This window comes from Nicotiana attenuata, chromosome 12, assembly GCF_001879085.1.
Source record: "Nicotiana attenuata strain UT chromosome 12, NIATTr2, whole genome shotgun sequence".
Taxonomy (NCBI): Eukaryota; Viridiplantae; Streptophyta; class Magnoliopsida; order Solanales; family Solanaceae; genus Nicotiana; species Nicotiana attenuata.
In genome coordinates this window covers 45,693,221-45,714,074 of record NC_032000.1, presented here as the reverse complement: position 1 = coordinate 45,714,074, position 20,854 = coordinate 45,693,221, and the positions used below count along the sequence as shown (strand labels likewise).

The window sequence follows — 20,854 nt, the reverse complement described above, 5'->3', positions numbered from 1 at the left end:
ACTGTTAAGAAGTCCGACAAAGACAGAGTGTTCATCTTCATCACAACAGCCGGCCAAGTAAAAGTCAAAAATTATATATTTTTGTGATAGAATATCCAATAAAAAATACCATTTGGTTCCATCGAAAAAGATGAGCTATCACATTGGGAAGCCCATCAACGGTGACATATAAATGCGATTTCACGTAAATCTGAAATTGAACGAACTAAACTTGTCGTCTCACATTTCCGTTTTCTCTTCTCTGTTCACACTGACCAGTTGATCAAGCCATAGACGTCGATAAGCATGGAGCTCAAGCCAGGCCTATCAGCTTTGGTCACCGGCGGTGCCTCCGGAATTGGTATTTATTTATTTTTAACTTCAATTCGTCATAACTCTTTCGTATATCTGCTATTTTACTTTGTATTACAGTATTACTACTCTTTTTTATATTGGAACTAAATATACACGATAAGTGGCAATTGGCAAGGTAAAATATTTTTCTCAGATGCATTAGATACAGAAGGAATCACTTCATTGGCGTGTTAATTTAATGATTTGAGATAGCTATATCGAGTAGAAGTGTCACGCTATCGGTGTGTATCACTTGGATTCTATCTCAAAAAATGATTAGTATTACTTGGAACTCAATGTTAAACCATCGTAAATGTTAATCGAGCTTATTTCAATGGGTTGGATAGGTGTGTAACACTGTCTAGGAGCATTTGCACTTGGTCTACTATTGCGATCATTGGTTTAATCAACTTTGTATCAATCGTGTGTGTGTGTGTGTGTGTGTGTGTGTCTATATATATATATATATATATATATATATATATATATTTGTATGTGTGTGTGTTGTGTGTGTGTATGATTTGTGAATATGTATGAACTAGTAAACATGGTGGTTAACTGCTCATCTAGTACTGAGATGATTAATCAAGCAATTGAAATTAAATTATCAAGATGGATGCTCTAGATTATTAGGTCGCCAGTTATGTTCTTATTCAATTTCACAAGCTCCAGTTTAATAGGAATGTCAATTTTGGTTTTTCTGAATCTCATAAGCACTTTTTTTTTGTTTTGTTTTATGCTTGCTTATAGAGCTCCTTTAAGTGTAACATTCGGGTTAGGCAGCTAAATGTTCCTTTCTATGATGCGCGGAGAAAGTGCCTTTTTAAGATTATAACAGCTGTGAAGCAAGAATTTAAATGCTAATATGTTTTCTGCATGCTAATACGTGCAGGTAGAGCACTTAGCTTGGCTCTTGCCCAGAAGGGAGTTTTTGTTACAATTGTTGATTTCTCAGAAGAGAAAGGCAAAGAAGTTGCAGCCCTTGCTGAGAAAGAGTGCGCCAAATTCCATTCTGGACTGGAATTTCCACTTGTTATGTTCATCAGATGTGATGTCACTAATGCAGGCATGTAACATGTTTATGTCTTTTGAGTCAAAATGAATCTTAAAGGTGGGAATGAGAAGTGATAAAATCAATTGCACTATTCAGAATATTCTTTAGTTTGAGGTTCCCCTTGTTTTTTCACTTTGAAATGTTGTACATGCACCGGCATGGTTACGACTGGACTCTGCAAGCATTCTACCTTCTACCTTCCATCTTCCTGATGGTACAGCAATATGTGTATTTAGGTGTGGTACACTAAAATTGTACATGCTAGGGACATGGTTATGAAGTCCCTGACTTCTTGTGCTACAGTTTGTGTCTATGCATGTTTGAAAACGAAACTTCTGTGTAGCTTGGGTCCAGGGGCGTACGCATGAGTCTTTGCAAGCGGTGTCACATGACACCGCTTCGCCAAGAGTACATCCGCCCCTGCTTGGGTCATTTGGCCAAGTTATTGAAACTTCTATTCACTGTCTAACATATTCATATATATAAATGCTCTTGTAAATAGAATGCAATTGTATTGTTTTAAGAATTTAGCATCCCAGTTTTGGGGGAGGGGATGTGTCAGAAGACATCCTCAAAACTCAAGAGGGTCAAGCCTTTAGGTGGTTTAAATAGGTTGCAGTTTTTCTTTCTGCATTTCTTAGGGCCCCGTGTCTTTAGAACTATCTTGCGGATCCTTCGGAATGTAAATTCTAAGGTTCGAGGATACGGATCCTAGTACGGATATAGGTGCGGGAATCTGGCTAAAAATAATTCAAAAAAATAAAATTATCTCTGAAATATGAATTTTGTGTGGAATACTTACGAATAGCTAGTAAAATGTGGATTTTTTTAATATTCACAAGTTGTAAAAAAAGAAAAGGATTGATTTCCTAGATAAGATATGCTATTTTCTTTAAATTTACCCTAGTTTTGATTATGATTTCTGGAATCAAATTGTACCTCATTTCAATTTTTTCCGTCCGTCATGGTCAAAGTACCCAAAATTGTTTGATCAGATCCGATACGGATACCACACCCACACCCATACTAGTGTCGTGTCGGCACAGGTGCGGCACCTAAATTGCCATGTCGGAGCAACTTAGGATACAATAGATTGATACCTGCTATAGTAACCTTTTAAAAAAAGTGCAACTGGTCGTGGAATCCAAGTTTACCCATAGGTTTTAGTTTAGCTCTGGCAATCCATATCGCTGATACGTTCTTTGAGAAGCTTGGAAATGGCTATCCATAGATGTTACGTCTGGCCATAGCTGCTTTACGCATCTGCTTGAGTGAGTACTGTTTCTAATTGGACAAGGAGTTTGAAAAGACAAGTCTTTATGTCTTGCTTGTGCAATGAAGACCTATAAAACCATGAGGGCACATCTTAGAGCTGCCTAATTTCATGGGTTTCAGTACAAGAAATTGTCGTACAAGTTAGTGGGTACATATATTACACTGATGTTTAGGTTCTGAGAGAAAAAGGAATTTCAGGGTCAGATCACATCTAGAAGTTTTACACCATAATAGCATCCAAAAACCTCCCTGATTTTGAAACATCCCATTGGTAATATAAGCTAACCTCTGCTGGTCATTGCTGAGAATTGCTTTTCTTGAAACATTTGAGCTGGCATAAGATGCTGTCCTTCTTTTACCTATAAAACTAAGAAGATGTTTTTTTGATAAGGTAAATTGTATTAATCAAAAGGGAGAGAACTACCGTATATAGGAAGTATACCAAAAAGCAGAGAATTTACATCAGAACATGATTCTCTACAAAAGACGCCCAATCTTCTATACAAGTAGAGGCTATATGAGTGCACCAAAAAGCGATCAAAGATAAAAGACTATTCTTAAGATGTGAAAAAGGAGACTCAATCCCCTCAAGAGCTCTCATATTTCTCTCCCCAAAACTATCCACATGAGAGCTAACGGGGCGAACTTTCACGCCTTTTGCTTTCGTCTTCTATGGGAACCGGCCCAGCTATATAACATTTCCTTTACAGTGCTTGGCATCACCCATTGAACACCAAAAAGATTCAGGGTTGCCCTCCACAAAGCCGAGGACACAGGGCAATGCAACAAAAGATGATCAACTTCTTCCCTGAGCTTTTACACATGTAGCACCAACTAACAAGTGTAATTCCTCTTTCGCAGATTTTCAGCAGTCAAAATCACTCCCCTTGCCGCTAGCCATGCAAAAAAGCACACCTTCGTGGGCACCTTAGGAATCCAGATCGAGGAGTATGGAAAAGTAGCCTCCTCTCTCACCAACATACTCTGGTAAAAGGACTTTACAGTGAACAAACCATCGCCACGCAAACCCCATCTCCAAGAATCACAAGATGGCTGGGGCCTGTCTTGCCCATATAACAGTGTCAACAAATCTTGGAGTTCCGCAATCTCCCAATCTTGCATGTTCCTTCTAAATGAGAGGTCCCATACTACCCCCCTTCATGCTCCTTACGAATCTATTGGACCATCAATTCCTTCTGGTTTGAAACTCTGAAGACGCGGGGGAAGGAGACCCTCAGAGTATCCTCTACACACCACCTATGATTCCAGAAGCTGATTCTCCTTCCATCTCCCACCCTGTAAGTGATGTTACCACTGAAGGCTTCCCAATTCTTCATGATGCTCCTCCACATGCCACACCCGAAAGGTGCTGTGATTGCCTTGGTCCTCCAACCCCCTCCCGTGAAATCGTACTTTTCTACTATGACCTCCCTCCAAAGAGCATGCTCTTCTACCCCGAATCTCCACAACCACTTCCCCAACAAAGTTCTGTTGAATACCCTAAGATCTTTTACTCCAAGTCCACCCCACTTCTTTGGGGAAGTACCAATTCACCAGATGAAACTTTCTAGTTCCATCCGCCGCATCCCAAAGAAAATTCCTTTGAAGCCGCTCCATTTTTTTCTGTGGTGCTCACGGGAGCTTGCAATAAGGACAAGTAATAGGTGGGCATACTCGATAAAGTGCTTTTAATAAGCACTTCCTTACCGCCTTTTGACAAGTACCGTTTCTGCCAGCGTGCTAATCTTTTTTCAACCCTTTCGATCACTGGATTCCAAACCGTAGTATGCTTATGCGAAGCACCCAATGGGAGACCCAGGTAAGTAGTGGGAAGGGAGCCCACCTTACATCTAAGAACATAAGACAAAGCATCAATGTTAGCAACCTCACCCACCGGAAAAATCTCACACTTGCCGAGGTTGATTTTGAGTCCTGATACTATCTGAAACCACTGCAAGACTTGCTTTAGGTAGGTCAAATGATCCATATCGGCATCACAGAAAATCGGGGTGTCATCCGCAAAGAGCAAATGAGAGACTCTTCGGGCACTGAGCACCCCTATCGGAGCTTAGAATCCTCTCAAGAAGCCACCGCCCGCCGCAAGATCCATCATTTTACCTAGAGCATCCATCACTAGAATGAATAGCATGGGGGATAGGGGGTCACCTTGCCTGAGACCCCTGGAGCTGCCAAAGAAACCACACGAGCTACCATTAACCAGGACAGAGAATCTGACTGAGGAAATGCAGAACTTGATCCATCCCCTCCATCTTGCCCCAAACCCCATCCACATCATAATGAAATCCAAGAACTCCCAATTGACTTGATCGAAAGCCTTCTCAAGGTCCAACTTGCATAGTAAGCCGGGTTCTCTATTTTTCCTTCTGGAGTCTACAAGTTCATTTGCCACCAAAGCAACATCCAAGATCTGCCTACCTTACACAAACGCATTCTGGGAGGACGAAACAGACACGTCAAGAACCTTCTTGAGTCTGTTGGAAAGCACTTTAGAAATAATCTTGTAAATGCTCCCCAGGAGACTAATAGGCGTGTAGTCTCTGATACAAGATGCACCTTCTTTCTTAGGCACAATAGTAATAAAAGAAGCATTGATACTTCTCTCTAAAACACTATTCATATGGAAGTATTCAATGGCTTCCGTCAACTCCCCCTTAATGGTGTCCCAACAGAGCTGGAAGAAGGCCAAGGAGAAACCATCAGGCCCGGGGGCCTTATCACCAGCACAACTCGACACAGCCTCGTGCACCTCCTTCTCCTCGAAAGCCCTTTCTAGCCACTCACTGTCTCCCTCCCCTATGTAGTTGAACTCATATTCCCCCAAAGTTGGCCTCCAACTAACTTCTTCTTGGTATAAGTTCTCATAAAATCCCACTATCGCCTCTTTTACCTCCTCCTCTTCCTCAATCCTCACCCCATCCACAACTAAGGACTCTATGAAGTTTCTCCTTCGATTTGCAACCGCCACCCTGTGGAAAAACTTGGTATTCGAATCCCTTTCCTTTAACCAGAGCGCCCTCGATTTTTGCCGCCAACTAGTCTCCTGAGCTATTGCTAACTCGACAATTTCCCTCTTAACCTCCCCCAATCTCTCTTTCTCAGATTCATCTAACGCCCCTTCCCTCTGTCTAATTCCCCCAGTTCATGCATAAGCTCCCTCATTTTTACCTCTACCCTCCCAAAAACCTCCTTATTCCACCTAATAATATCACCCTTGAGCAATTTAAGTTTCTTCGAAAGACGGAATGAAGGTGTCCCTGATACCCCGTAGCTTGTCCACCATTCTTTCACCTTGTCACCAAATCCTGGCACTTTCAACCACATGTTCTCGAATCGGAAGGGAGCACGCACCCCCCTCCCTCTGCATCTATCTAGCAAGATAGGCAAATGATATGAAGTCAGCCTAGGTAAAGGAATCTGCAGCACATTCGGCACCAGCTCATCCCAGGAGGGCGATATCAGAAATCTATCGAGTCTAGACCTTGAGTTGGAATCCTCCGCCCTGGCCCAAGTAAACCTTTCCCCTGACAGAGGAAGATCGATGAGAAAGTGATCATAGATGAAGTCAGAAAACTCCTCCATGGCCCTCGAAATCAGACTACACCCTAATCCTCTCCTCCGGGAATCTAATAGTGTTAAAGTCTCCCCCTAGAACCCATGGAATATCCCATTCCCCCATCAAATTGGCTAGTTCCTCCCAGAAAAACACCTTGGACCCTTCTCCTACCGGTCCGTACACTCCCCGAAATCCCCACTCCACCCCACTCACTCTATCTTTGACAAGTGCTGCTAAAGACAAAACTCCCTTCTTAATCTCCTTTACCTCCAAGCTTCTATCATCCCACATTAGAAGAATGCCTCCGGCACTTCCCACTGCTGGGACCCAGTCATATTTTACCCAACTACCTCCCCAAACACTCCTCACAATCACATCCGACAAAACTTCTATTTTTGTCTCCTGAAAACAAACAAGGTTAGCACCCCACTCTCTAACTCCCACTTTGATGATGGCCCTTTTGTTTGGGTCATTCATCCCCCTCACATTCCAGGTAAGAAGCTTAACTTCCATAAGTAAAAATATCCCCCCTTTTCCCACCCCCCTAGCCGAGCTCCCTTCCTCCCTGTTACACACCCGGCCCCTTCTCTGGTACACCACTACATCCCCTAAATTATTTTGCTTAACGCCTTGACCCAACTCCCTCCCTGCACCATCATAAAAAGATCGTTGCTCAATCTCCCTCAACAGTTCTAACACCCTATCTTCCTTCCCTTCAAAAGAAATACCTAGAAACTTCCCAAAGTTTAATAGTTTATCTTCCATCCAGAAAGACATCCCCTCCTCTAATCCGTGACGAAATTGGACATGCGTCTTTTACATGTTCCCTTTCCTTGCTCCTGCCGGATGAATACAAGACCATAGCATTGCTAGCAATAGGAACCTTAGGTGCCGAAAGGATCTCACCATTTCCTTGAGGGGCAGCAACCTCTGAAATTAACACCCCGCTGCTGTAGGAATGTCCAAAAACACCAGTAGGGTAGCGGGAAGGAAGAGAGCATGGAACCTTTGAGCGGCATATTAACTGGAAATACTGGTCCGGGAGTAACATCAATTGGGGCATGCTCAACAATCTCCCCAGAAGATGAAGAAGAAGAAGCTTGAAGTGTAGCCTCAGCACAACTAAGGCCAGGAGCAGATGAGGGGGCGATGGAGCTGGGTCCATCAGAGGTGGGAGGTCGTGGAATAACAGCACCACCTTTAGCTGGTGCTGCCCCTGAAGCAGCAGCCATTGAAGAGGGGCGCTGGTCACTAGAGCTAGGTGAATAAATGCCACCGTGTGAAGCACCGTTGGCAGAAGAAGGAGGAACGACTGTTCCCATATGCTTAGGAGCCTTATCAGACGCAGCTTGAAATAATCTGGACCCCTTTGGATCAGTTCTAATAGAATTGGAAAAAGTTGCTGGGCCCATGTGAGGAGACCCAGGCCTATGCTTGCTGAAAACTTGCCCGACCTTATGATAATTAGAAGAGGACCGGCCCATTCTGCCTTTTCAGCCCGCAACACTAACCCATTCACTTCTTCTCCTCCTGTTGAAATTTTGTCTTCTTCTCCCAAATTCCAACCTCCCGTCTCTTCTTGATCTAACGTCTGATTTCGGCTTAGACCACTGATCCGGTGAGCCCTCCCCTTCCCTCAGAGACTGATTTCCCCTCCCCTCCCCTCCCTTTTGACCTTTCCTTTTCTTCCGCCACTATCACAGGCATAAAGATAGGGCGAAATTCAGGGCTCAAACAAACCCTATAACTCAAGTAGCCATCTTCCACCAGAGTGGAGACAGGGATTCTGCCCCCTTTCCTCACCACAATCCTTACTCGCGAGAGATCGTGTAAGCTGCAATTGACATTAATAAAAACCCCAGAGATCTCCCAATCTTCTTGAATAGGTCAAGACACCAAAGATGCATCGGGAGACCCACCATGTTGACCACCAATGATTCGCCGGTGAAACTAGGGTCGAGACAACATCGTGCTCCACCCATCTGTCTAGCTTTAAAAAGTTCCCATCGAACCACCTGTTTCCTTTGACAAGAATTTCTGAAGCTTGAGACTTGTTAACAAAACGAAAGAGATATTGTGTGCCCCCAGTTGCGATATTTTCAGCCCGTCCTTGACGTTCCATGCCTCTGATGCCCAGTTCCTAACGGCCTTTGGAGAACCAACCCATTTGGAGAAAGACCCAATCGGACAAGATTCCAAGAATATCCTTATTCTTTGAAGGGGTGTGGTACTGTTGATAGAACTAAGATTTAGAACAGGTCCTAGAAAAGAAGTGGCTATTGTTGTTTTAGTTCCCATTATATTTTGATGCATTCAAGTGACGGCTTACCATCATTCTGTTCCTTAAAAGAAAGGAATGCTAATTTTCAGGATCGCAAATTTTAATCAAGAGTCTCAAGACTCAAAAGAAAGCCTTAAGAATTAGAATCCTCCCATTTATTTGATTCGTGAACTGATTTTCTTTAGATGAAGGATTCGTGAACTGATTTTCTTGCTTGAATATATGTGCTTGTTTGTGAGTATTTTCTTGTAGAAGTCTATTGATGCATAATCTTTATCATGTACGTTTTCTGCAAAATGGAACGACATGGTCAGTGAGGATTCATATAGCCGCCGCCAACTTATTTGTTATTAAAGTGTAGTTGTTGTTTGTTTGTAAGTCTTTTGCAAAGTAAGCACACACACAAACATTATATGTGGAATTCTTTTGATGTATAATTTTAATTACGTGAGTGTTCCGCAAAATAAAAAACTCTCTACAATAAGTAATACCGTCTTCAACATCTGCGCAGGAGAACTAAAAGCTGCTTTCGAGAAGCATTTTGTAACATATGGAGGACTAGATATCTGTATTAACAGTGCAGGGATTGGCGATATTATTCCATTCCGTAATGATCGAACTGATGGGTCTAAAAGCTGGAGACACACAGTTAATGTGAACCTCATCGCAGTTATAGATAGCACTCGTCTTGCGGTAAATTCCAACTCACTGTTTTATGGTTGCTCAAGTTGATGGATATCAATGTTTACCATGCTACAGCTATTAAGAAGCTTCATTAGAACCAAGAAAAATCTCTTCATTTATCAATATTCTTCTGCATATCTAAACTTGTGGAGATACATAGACGGTTGTACTCTCAAAACTTATAAGGCTGATATTTTTACTTGTGCTAGACTAAAATCTATTCTCTATTAGGTGTTTGCATAGATTTACTATTGGTATTCAAGCTATGGAATAATTTAGCTAGTCTGGATAGTTAACATTTGTTAAATACTGTTGCATTAACCTCCATATGCACTGGTTTTTAGGTGTGACAATATGACTATTAAAGGTGAAAAAGAGGATAAGGTAGACCTAAGTTTAGCCCAAAAGACATGACCTTTCAGAATCAATGCGAGCTTAACTAAGAACAGAACATGCTGGAAGTGAAGGATCCATACAGGTGATACCAGCTAGTTAGGGTTTAGTTGTTGCTGTTACATTCACACTAGATCAATGTTTGTCAAGAAATATTTTTATTCCGGTTAATGACTTGTATGTCTGTGTAGGGATAAGTTTGAGATTTAAAGAATCTCTAACTTTAGGTAATCCCTGATTTGCGATAAAATATAAATTATTTAGCAGTGGAATGATTGAACCATAATAGAGCATAATTGATGTAGATGATTCATATTGTCGATTCCTACTAATTCGGGATTAAGCATTAGTGAGATTGATTGTTTGATTTGACTGTTGCATGGATGTCGTACGGTTACCTTAGTGGAGGAATACTACAACTAGATCTTACAATTCTCTGTTACACTATATATCTTCATCCTCCATTTGACATCCCTGATTCAAATGCTGAAGACACGGTACGAGTGTGATTCCTTTAAGTACAATATCCTTGTCATATACATATTAGCATAATTGAACCTGATGCCCAAACCTTTGGCCATGCGATATACTCTTTAGTTGTGATATAATGTTTTTATTTTGCTTTGCGTCTGAAAGCTCTTAACTCCGCATTCTCATCAGCGGAAAGTCCATTTACAGTCTCTAGTGATATTACTTCATAATCAGCCTCTTTAAATCCGGATGTGTCATATGTACTGCTTACTTTGTTGGTGTAAAGTTACATATTATCTTCTTACTTCATTTGTAGATTTTAGACCCCTTCGGGTGCGGCCCTTCCCCGGACCCTGCATGAATGCGGGATGCTTTGTGCGCTGGGTTGCCCTTTAGTTTATGATGAAATGCATTAGCTATTCAGATCGCCTTTTATTTGCATTCCAAGTCTGTTTTATACTGTTCTCTATATTATTGTAACTCTTTCTTGCTATCATGGTCAGATAATCATAAACACATATTATGCAGATTCAAGCCATGCAAGCTGCCCAAAAGCCAGGTGTAATTGTAAATTTAGGCTCTGCTTCAGGACTCTATCCAATGTATATAGGCCCTATCTATTCTGCCTCCAAAGGTTAGATGTTTGGTTCTAGTCCATGTCATTTACAACAGCCTCCTTTCTTTTTCTTTTTTTCTTTTCGTTTTTGGTTTTAAAATGTGCTCTTGACTTCCTGTCTTCTCTATCTATTTCTATTTTCTTCTCTTATTTTCTGATGGTCCAGTACATGAAGCACATATTTATTTATTTCTCTTTGCAAACCTTTGGGTATAATGAGAGCATATTTTGTTATAGGAGGTGTTGTCATGTTTACAAGATCACTTGCTCCTTTTAAGCGCCAAGGAATCCGCATCAATGTGCTCTGCCCTGAGGTAATCTGTTCTTTCATATAAGGTTGACGGAAAGAAAGTGACTCTTTCTCCCCTCTCAGAGATTTCAATGAGTCAGATATGGCCCGTATTTGCTATCTGCTACCCCTATTTTATCACTGCCTTTTAAATGGGCTAAAAGCTTTAGTATCAACATCTCTCAAGCCACTGATTTGCTCAGAGGCAGATGCAGCTGAACCCAGTAGTTTTGAATCAGACCAAAAATTTATATGTGAAAAGATACTAAAAATAATACAACAACAACAACAAAAAACCCAGTATAATCCCACATAGTGAGGTCTGGCGAGGGTAGTGTGTACTCAGCCTTACCCCTACCTTGAGTGACATTAGGAATAGCTCCATGTTGTAAACCTAATATTGTTGATACTAAGGGCCCGTTTGGCCATAAGAAATTTTTCACTTTTTTCCGAAAAATTTTACTTTTTTTTCGGAATCAGTGTTTGTCCATGAAAATTTCAAATTCCACTTGAAGTTGAAGTTCAGAATTTTTTGTTGAAAAACTCCAACAAGCTGTTTTTCAAAATTTTCAATTCAAATCACTCACAAAACTTCAAAAATAGCTCCAACTTGTATTCATGTCCAAACACAACTCCAATTTTTAAATACCATTTTCACTTAAAAGAAAATTCACTTTTTCCGGAATTTTACAATTCTTATGTCCAAACGCCCACTAAGAAAATATTTACCTTTTCTAAAAAATGATATTGTTGATGCTAAGAAGAGCACATAATATGATCAGTTATTTGTGTTAAACTTAGAAAAGTGATAAGCCACTTATCTTTCAGAAGAAGCAAAGAAATTTAGGAGAAAGATAATTCCTGGAGCTTTCAGTTATTAGAAGTTTATTAGAAGTTATCTGTTTAGCAGTTTTATTATGGTTATTAGAAGTTATTTATCTTTATCCTAATAGCTTATGCAGTAGTTATGGTAAGCCTATTATATAAGTAATAGATCCTGTAATGTGTAGGTATCATTATCAGAATCAAAACTACTTTATTCCGGAGCATTGTCCTCTCCATACGGACAACTTTATTGGTTTAGTTGTGTTTAAGATTCTTGCACAAACTATTGCCAATAATATTAACTGTCTTTGTTCTATTTATTTTGTTATCTACTTTTGGTTTCTATCATTGGTATCAGAGCAGTAAGATCTGCCATGGTGAACACACGGACCAACGCTTCCCACACTGAACCCACCATTCCTAATCTTGACCCGATTTCCCAACAATTGATGTCTATAGCAGCGAAATTGGAAGCCATAGATGCTTTAGCCGCTGATGTGGCTGCATTAAAAGCACAACACAGTGGAGATCACAACAATAAAGGGAAAGCTAAAGCCACACCAGAAGAGGGTGAGGTTAACAGCACTTGGCATCGAGAAACTTTCCGGCGCTCACAGACAAAGATGGAATTTCCAAAGTATGAGGGAGGAGATCCTAGAGGCTGGATTTTAAAAGCAGAGAAGTATTTCCAGTACTATCAAACATGTGAGGAATGCAAGGTTGATGCGGCTTCGATGTACTTGGAAGGAGATGCACTGGATCTTTTTGCTTGGATCAACAGTGAGCGAACCATTTACTATTGGGACGAATTGGCGATAGTAATGCAAGAAAATTACGGGCCTGCTGAGTTTCAAAACCCTGATGAACATCTCTGTGATATCCAACAAACTGGAACAGTGTTTGAGTATAGGCAAGAATTTGCAAAACGAGCAGCGCGTGTGCAAAATTGGCCAGAACACTGTTTGCTTGGAGTTTTCCTCAGTGGGTTGAAAGAAGACCTTCGCGTGGACGTTAGGATTCACAAACCTCGATCTGTGTACAAGGCAATGAGCCTGACTTTAGAATATGAAGGAAAACAGGGACCTAATCGGTCCAGTAAGGCACCCACTTTGTCTTCTGTATCACGACCTCCTTCGGTTGGGACATCATCTCCAGCGGCTCGAGAATCCTTCGATTTTCTGTTATCCCGCCAGCCAGTTACACATCCTTTTCAACCACCATCACTTCCAAACACTCGCCCGTTGACTCCTGAACAACAAATTCGGCGAGACAAAGGCCTTTGCTATCGTTGTGGAGAAAAGTTTAGCCCTGGTCATCGCTGCAAACCTGGGACTTTTGCTCATCTGGAGTTGATGCAAGAAGAGAACGACGCACAGAATGTGAAAGATAACAACAAAAATGACATGTTTCCTACTGATGTGGGCATAATTTCTCGAACTTTGCCTTGAGGACAAGTCGTCTTTCCAGGAGGGGTGTACTGATAAGCCACTTATCTTTCAGAAGAAGCAAAGAAATTTAGGAGAAAGATAATTCCTGGAGCTTTCAGTTATTAGAAGTTATCTGTTTAGCAGTTTTATTATGGTTATTAGAAGTTATTTATCTTTATCCTAATAGCTTATGCAGTAGTTATGGTAAGCCTATTATATAAGTAATAGATCCTGTAATGTGTAGGTATCATTATCAGAATCAAAACTACTTTATTCTGGAGCATTGTCCTCTCCATACGGACAACTTTATTGGTGTAGTTGTGTTTAAGATTCTTGCACAAACTATTGCCAATAATATTAACTTCTTTGTTCTATTTATTTTGTTATCTACTTTTGGTTTCTATCAACAAGACTTTACTATTTTACTTGTCATACGCAGTTTGTCCAAACTGACTTGGCGACAAAGGTTAGTTCTCCACATCTTGATCAACTTGGAGGATATCTGCCTATGGAACTTGTGGTGAAAGGTACTTCAATTATTTGCCTCATTATTTGCCTCAGAACTTGTGTGACCTTAGGTCACGTGTTCGAGCCGTGGAAGCAGCCACTAATGCTTGCATTAGGGTAGACTGCCTACATCACACCCCTTCTTGGGGTTCGGCCCTTGCTCGGACCCTGCGTGAACGCAGTATGCCTTGTGCACTGGGCTGTCCTTTTGACAATACCAACTGCTACGTTTATTTGGCCATATTTATGATTTGGACTAGTAAGTTGCATTTTCAAATGAGATGGCATTGAATAAATTTCTGTTATCGTGTCTTCTATTTGGTGCTTATAGCAACATAGGATTGAATGATATCCTTATGTTCTCCTTTATCTTCCTGTGATATGTTAATCACGTGTTCAAGATAGCTAATTATACTACCTAATCCGCTCTCAGCCAATCCAATTCGTCTATAGATATTTTTGAAGTCTATGTGCTATTTAGCTTTTTCATCAGCAAATTTTATTTACTTTCAATGGCTAAGGGAAAAGTATACCATCCAAGACAGCAATATCAACAAGGGACAGATTTTCATTCAAGAACATAGAGCCTCAAAATGTAGTTTTCCGATTTTGAGTCTGAAGTGCCTACTTTTTTCAGGTGCTTTTGAACTAATCAGAGATGAGAGTAAAGCAGGGTCATGTCTTTGGATCACTAACAGAAGAGGCATGGAGTATTGGCCAACCCCTGCAGAAGAAGCAAAATACCGCCTCCCCTCTTCAAAAGCACTTCGAAAATCTTTGGTTACTGTACCAATGGATCTTCAGATTCCTCAAAGCTTTGAAAAAGTGTATGTAATTGTGTGATTTGCTTCTTTTACTTAGGAAAGAGCACATTTCGGATTGATAATTTCTCTTGTTGTGGACATGTGAAATTTCAAATGCACATGTTATCACGGTTCCATTCTACAATGTCTCCTGCAACTGAGGGAAGCGAGAAGAAAAAAAACAAAAAGAGAAAGATAAAGAGAATCCATAATTTAAGTCTCGGTCAAAGGCTAATTCAACTCAAAAAGTCAACCCTAAGTCAACTCGGTAAAAAATAAACCCCATTCTCATTGTTCAACCTCAACAACAACAATGCCAATAACATACCCAGTGAAATCCCACAAGTGGGGTCTGGGGAGGGTAGTGTATACGCAGACCTTACCCCTACCTTTGTTCAACCTCAACCTCTCTTTGAAATATGCCGTTGGTGACTGCCAATGGTGCTAGTTTCCCCTTTCTTTATTTGCTTTAGTTACTTTTTTCTTGGGTATACCTTCTTGGTTGCCTTTTGTTGTTGTTGTTGTTGTTGTTTCTTAGTTCTGCTGGGATACCTTATCCTAAAAAAATATGTGGAGAGTCTCCCTCATTATTTCTTGTGACGTTTGACACTTTCTGCATCTGATTTTTGTTCCAGAGTTGTTCACACGTTGAGTCACAATTTTCGTAGTGCTATAAGAATTGTGCGAACTGCATTGAGGTTGCCACTCAAACCAGATCACGTTCTATTAAAAGTCATCTATGCTGGTGTGAATGCTAGTGATGTGAGTTTTTCTTTTTTCTCCATTTCTGCAATAAAGAATCTCAGCTTTACTGACATCAGACTGATTAATTTAGTAGATCTGTGCTTTCCCTGCCCTCATGCAGTCTGTGCATGCAGGTAATTGTATGTTTTTGTCACTGTAAAATACAACGACATCTCTATAAATCAAGAGAAAAATTTGTACCTTTTTTATTTCCTTGGTGTTTGGCATAATGATGTACATTTGTAATTAGCTGATCATATTAGGATCTTCTGGGGCAATGCTCAATGATGTACATGTCCGCCACATAATTCTGGTGTTAAGTTCTTCACAGACAGAAGCATTTTGCATGCCCCCACTAATTCCCCCACCCAACATACACAGACATGGTTAAGTTCTTCACTGATGGAAGCATTTTGCAATAGGTAAACTTCAGCTCAGGGCGTTATTTCAGTGGAGATGGCAATGACATCGCCTCCCGCCTTCCGCTGGATTCTGGTTTTGAGGTACAAAAAGAACTTTCTATATTCTTTGGGTTGGTTCTTTGAAAGTACTTTTCTATAAGAGAAAAAAGAATATGTATTATGTTGTGTATATATATATATGTGTGTGTACATATCTATAGAGAGAGTCAGAGAGAGGGAGAGAGATTTTGGACAAATACACATAGGAAAACTATACATCTGCTGTAATCTTCCATCTTTTTATTATTTTCTGCAAAAAATGATGATTTCAAAAATGTCATACATAAAAATCAGTGATCAGAATCCAGAGAGACGAGAGCGAAAGACCTAACCGCAGCTGCAACTACTAATGAGACATGGGCAGGGTTGTGCACTAATCAGTTAGCTCTTCTCAGTGCTTATTTTAGATCTAGACATGTTAGGGCTTTAATTGAGTTGGGGCTTATTGAACAGAATGGTTTATAATTTGGTCCGCCTTCAGTTGCAAGTTTGGTAAACAATACGATCCCAAGGCCTCTTTAGATAAGAAGCTCCTGTTAATGGTCATGTTATGTTATTGCTACCCTCTTAGGTTTCATTTTGCCACGTGATGGTTAATTACAGTTTTATTCGCTTGTACTAGTCGTGATGCTGGAGGATTGAATTGGTTTCTTAATGTATTATGGAATATTTTTTGGAAGTCAGTTTTCTGCTTTGATCACAATTTTGTTACTTAAACTGGAGTATTACCTTGCTTTCTTCATTGTATTTCTTTTAATTCCTGAATTTTCTTGCCTCAAATTTAAACCTTGTGTACTGCAGGCTGTGGGAATAATTGCTGCAATTGGTGATGCTGTTAGAAATTTGAAGATTGGTATGCCTGCTGCCATCATGACTTTTGGCGGTTATGCTGAATTTGTCATGGTAACTACTGCTTTACACATTTATTCTTGTCAGGTTTGAGTTGTCTAATCTTTGATTGTCCTTGGTGAGTTTTATCCAATTTGGCTTCTATATTCAGGTCCCTGCCAAACACATCCTTCCTGTAGCAAAACCAGATCCAGAAGTTCTTGCAATGCTTACCTCTGGACTCACTGCATCAATTGCTTTGGAAAAGGTTAATATAAGCTTTCTTTTATATTATTCCTTGAATCTTCTTATCCGGTTTCTGCTGCACCCGCGGTGGAACATACAACATGTATACTGTTTTATGACAGTTGGGGTTGATTTATACATGTTTTAGTTCATATTGCCTCTTGAATTATATTATTTACTGTTGAATCTGTAGGCTGCTCAAATGGAATCAGGAAAAGTTGTTCTGGTGACTGCTGCTGCAGGAGGGACAGGGCAATTTGCAGTGCAGGTATAGCTTAAAAGAAAAAGGAACCTGCAAGAGTAGTTAGGTTAAGAGTGCTTGTCTACTACATATGCAAGATAATAAAAGTGTCTACCAAGTAATAAGGTGACCAGAAAAGTGGTATAGACCTGTCATAAGATTTCTTTTATCCCATCTAATAATTTGCAGTGAATATCAAAAGTTATTGTGCAACTTTTTTGGGTTTCTGTCTTTTCCTTTTGAAATGGGAAACTGTGGTGGAGGTTTACCATAAATTATGTACGAGGAACTAACAGGAATTCTTAATTTTTAAAATGCTTCTTACGTACTAGATTATTTTTACTAGTCGTTGTGCAGCTTTCCTTTTCACATTCTTCCTTTCCACATTTGAAGTGTTTCTCCATCTGGAAGTGTGTCTCTATAGGTGCATTCATGTCATATCCTCTCCTTCTGTATAGACGAGTTCATGTCATATCTTCTCCTTCTGTATAGGCGAATTGATGTCATATCTTCTCTTCCTGCTTCTTGTATCATTTTATGTTGTAATATACTATTCGCCTCATTATCATGTTGATTAGGTAACTAACACATACTGAATTATTTGCTGTGGAAGCTTGCAAAATTATCTGGAAACATGGTGGTTGCAACTTGTGGAGGCACTGAAAAGGCCAAGCTTCTTAAGGATTTGGGAGTTGATCGAGTCATTGACTACAAAGTAGAAAACATAAAAGCTGTTAAGTTTCTTAAACTCACTGGCTAACTATGTTCTTATAACTTGTATGCTGCTTTCTTGGATAAGCATCATATTATTAGTTGTCATTCAAATGTTACTGTTATGCACTAAGCATAGATACCTCAGAATTCTTTGTGGAAATGCATGCTCTCGAGGGTAGTTCTTGTAAATTTCAAACTTCTTTATGGGGAAAGATTTCCAAAATGGGGGTCTCTCGAGAACCTTTAGGTTTTTAGAACCGCTAATTTGCCTTAAAAGATAAATTATGTCGTAGCTGAGTGAAATGAAAGAGCGAAATAGATATGACGATTTATGTAGCCAACCCCAATTATTACGAGATTGGCGTAGTTAATTGATTGATCAATTGATGTTGTTGTCTCACTGGTGCAAAGTGTTAAGTGTCCCATATTGGTAGATGGATGGGTGGTTTGTCTCCTTATATGGTCTTGGGCCATCCTCATCTCATGAGCTAGCTTTTGGGGTTGATTTAAGCTCAAGGTCCATCTCTTCACGTAGTGTCAGAGTCAGGCCCATTCATGTTATTGTGTGTCCCAATGTTGGGCCTCCATATTAGGTTGTCCACAAAGAGTTTTGAACATTGTAGTGAGTGGAGGTGTGCACGTTGACCATTTCCATGGAGATATATTAGCAGCAAAACATGAGTACCTTGTGCAGTATTAGCTTGGTTGTCTAATTTCAGAGTGGCTACTCTGTTTTTATGTTGTTTATCCTTCCTTTTTGTAACAAGTTCTCAGATGTTTGCTCTAGTCTGATTTTCTGGGTGACCATGATATATTAGTTTCAGTTGGAGCTACTTTTCTAACTAGTTATGTATATATATGGCTGCACCAGGTCTTAAAGAAGGAGTTCCCTAAAGGTATTGATATTGTCTATGAGTCCGTTGGTGGTGAGATGTTTGACATCTGCTTGAATGCATTGGCTGTCTATGGACGGCTTGTTGTCATTGGAATGATTTCACAGGTTTAACTTCTCATGGGATGCACTCTCTTATTCTTCTTTTGGTGGTTCTCATCTCGTATTTTAATATTTCTTACTGGCTCCTGTTGATGATCAGTAATACAACCTCTATCCATGTCTCATCATCCTGTTAGTTTGACTTTGAAAGCCAACTCAGCAAGTTTTGATTTCAGTATCAAGGAGAACATGGGTGGAAACCTCGGAATTATCCTGGAATATGTGAAAAGCTTCTAGCGAAAAGTCAAACGGTGGTATGTCCTGCTATCTCTTGTTTCAGTGATCCAATATCTTTATTACGAACTATCATAACGTGAATGTGATTGATTGCAATTGCATATTTTCATTCAACTTGTAGAACAACGAACATATGAGTTTAGAGCCTGTACCACTTTTTTCATACTTGATTGGAAAATACATAATAAGCATCAGATAAATCTGTATATTTGATCTCATCTGATATGGTGGGAAAGGGCAATGGCTCCACTGGAGAAGGAGGCTTGAAAAGTAGTTGTGGAGATTTAGATTTGTAGAGGAAGGTCCGTGGAGGAAGCTTAGAGAAATTGGCATGTGAGTTGTGCGTGGGGAAAGGCGAGAACTTCAGTTAGTTTTGAAATTACTGTAACTAACGAACTCAAAGGGAGGCTCTTGTATACCACTGTGGATGTGTGGTGACTGATTGAAGTTAGTTCATTGATAGAATGATAACAGTTTTTAGGTCCTAGTCCTCTGTTCAGAGACATTCTTCTTTTTTAGGTTCCTTAGGGGGTTCTTGTTGCAGATTTGAATAGGTCGAAACAGAAGATTGCTGGGTTTTGTATTTTTTTTAATTGATTTGGAATGAGAAGTTTGTAATAACTTTTGAGGGTGCTACTTATCCAAAAAAGGGTCCTGAGGAGTTCAAAGCCCAATGATGAGCATTTGCATTTTTCTATGATAATGGTGGAAGTAACTTTCATGTCCCAACATATTTGGTGTTATTATGTATCTCCATAGAGAACTTTCTATATTGTTCTATGAGAATAGAGGTGTCCTGATCAATATGTGACTCTTCGACTACCTACTTGATTTCCTAAGAGATTTGAATAATGTTCTCGGAAACTCTTATTTTGTTGTTCTTGCTTGCAATCATCTTGTTTAATTTTGCCTATTACTATGTGACAAAGCATGCTTAGATCTGTCTGAATGATAGGTTTGTCAAGTGCGCGGTATTTGTATTATTTTGGCTAATTTGGTGGTTTGGGCTTGTTCTCAGGCTGGATTTTTCCTGGTACAATATGCTCACCTATGGCAAGAGCATTTGGATAGACTGTTTAATCTTTTCTCTTCTGGAAAGCTTAAGGTTGGTATATCTGCCAGAACAAATTTCTAACCTATATACTGCCATTGTTTAAAAAGTTGAGGTGGATTTGTTTATAAAACTGATTTTATTCTCTATGATGTTATCTAATGCACTTCTAAGAGTGGTTTGGTCAATAAGAGTAGCGATTTGCTGTTTATTTGTGTTTTGAAGATTGCCATAGATCCCAAACAGTTTGTTGGCCTACATTCCGTTGCTGATGCTGTTGAGTACCTTCACTCCGGTAAAAGTGCTGGCAAGGTATGAGAGAAGGGTGTTTAGTTATTTTGATTGTGTCTTGTTTTCAATTTGTTTTTAGCGTTTCAGTAGTTCTTATGATCAGTTCTCTGATGTGGAAAAACATGTAGGTTGTCGTTTGCATTGCCCCGACATACGCTCAACAACTTGCAAAACTTTAGGTACATAAGGAGGCCACTATATCAGAGTCCAAAGAGAATTCAAGATGCTATAGTACATTTGATAAGGTAGCTCTGTTGTTGTGTTCTGTACAATGACAAACAGGAATTGTGATATTCGTTGTGTAAAAACAGCAACCGAACTTGTTTGCTACTTTTAAGGTTACAGCATATCGTTTCTGCCTGTTAAATTTGAAAATGGATGAAAATTCAACAACTTGCCAGCTTTAAATTTTCAATCTTCCTTTTATGTTTAAATTTAAATGTCCCATTACACTCGCTTTATTCACGTTTATCAATCTTTCCTATGCTGGACCTGGTTAACTCTTAAGATCATTT

At 39.8% G+C, this 20,854-nt stretch overlaps 1 protein-coding gene across 2 annotated transcripts; it reads left to right on the top strand.

Annotated features, from left to right (window-relative positions):
* Positions 44–20,754, top strand: LOC109235657 (zinc-binding alcohol dehydrogenase domain-containing protein 2). Of its 2 annotated transcripts, XM_019401848.1 has the most exons (18): positions 48–340; positions 1,226–1,399; positions 9,029–9,210; positions 10,594–10,699; positions 10,919–10,995; positions 13,662–13,749; positions 14,367–14,556; positions 15,168–15,294; positions 15,699–15,779; positions 16,539–16,640; positions 16,738–16,833; positions 17,005–17,079; positions 17,666–17,785; positions 18,638–18,766; positions 18,937–19,014; positions 20,016–20,102; positions 20,274–20,360; positions 20,468–20,754. In XM_019401848.1, the coding sequence occupies exons 1-18, from the start codon at positions 286–288 to the stop codon at positions 20,516–20,518; spliced, it is 1,905 nt and encodes a 634-aa protein (XP_019257393.1). In that variant the 5' UTR covers positions 48–285; the 3' UTR covers positions 20,519–20,754. The 2 variants fall into 2 exon arrangements, with proteins under 2 accessions (XP_019257394.1, XP_019257393.1); XM_019401849.1 differs by lacking the exons at positions 20,016–20,102; positions 20,274–20,360; positions 20,468–20,754 and having other exon boundaries at positions 44–340; positions 18,861–18,950.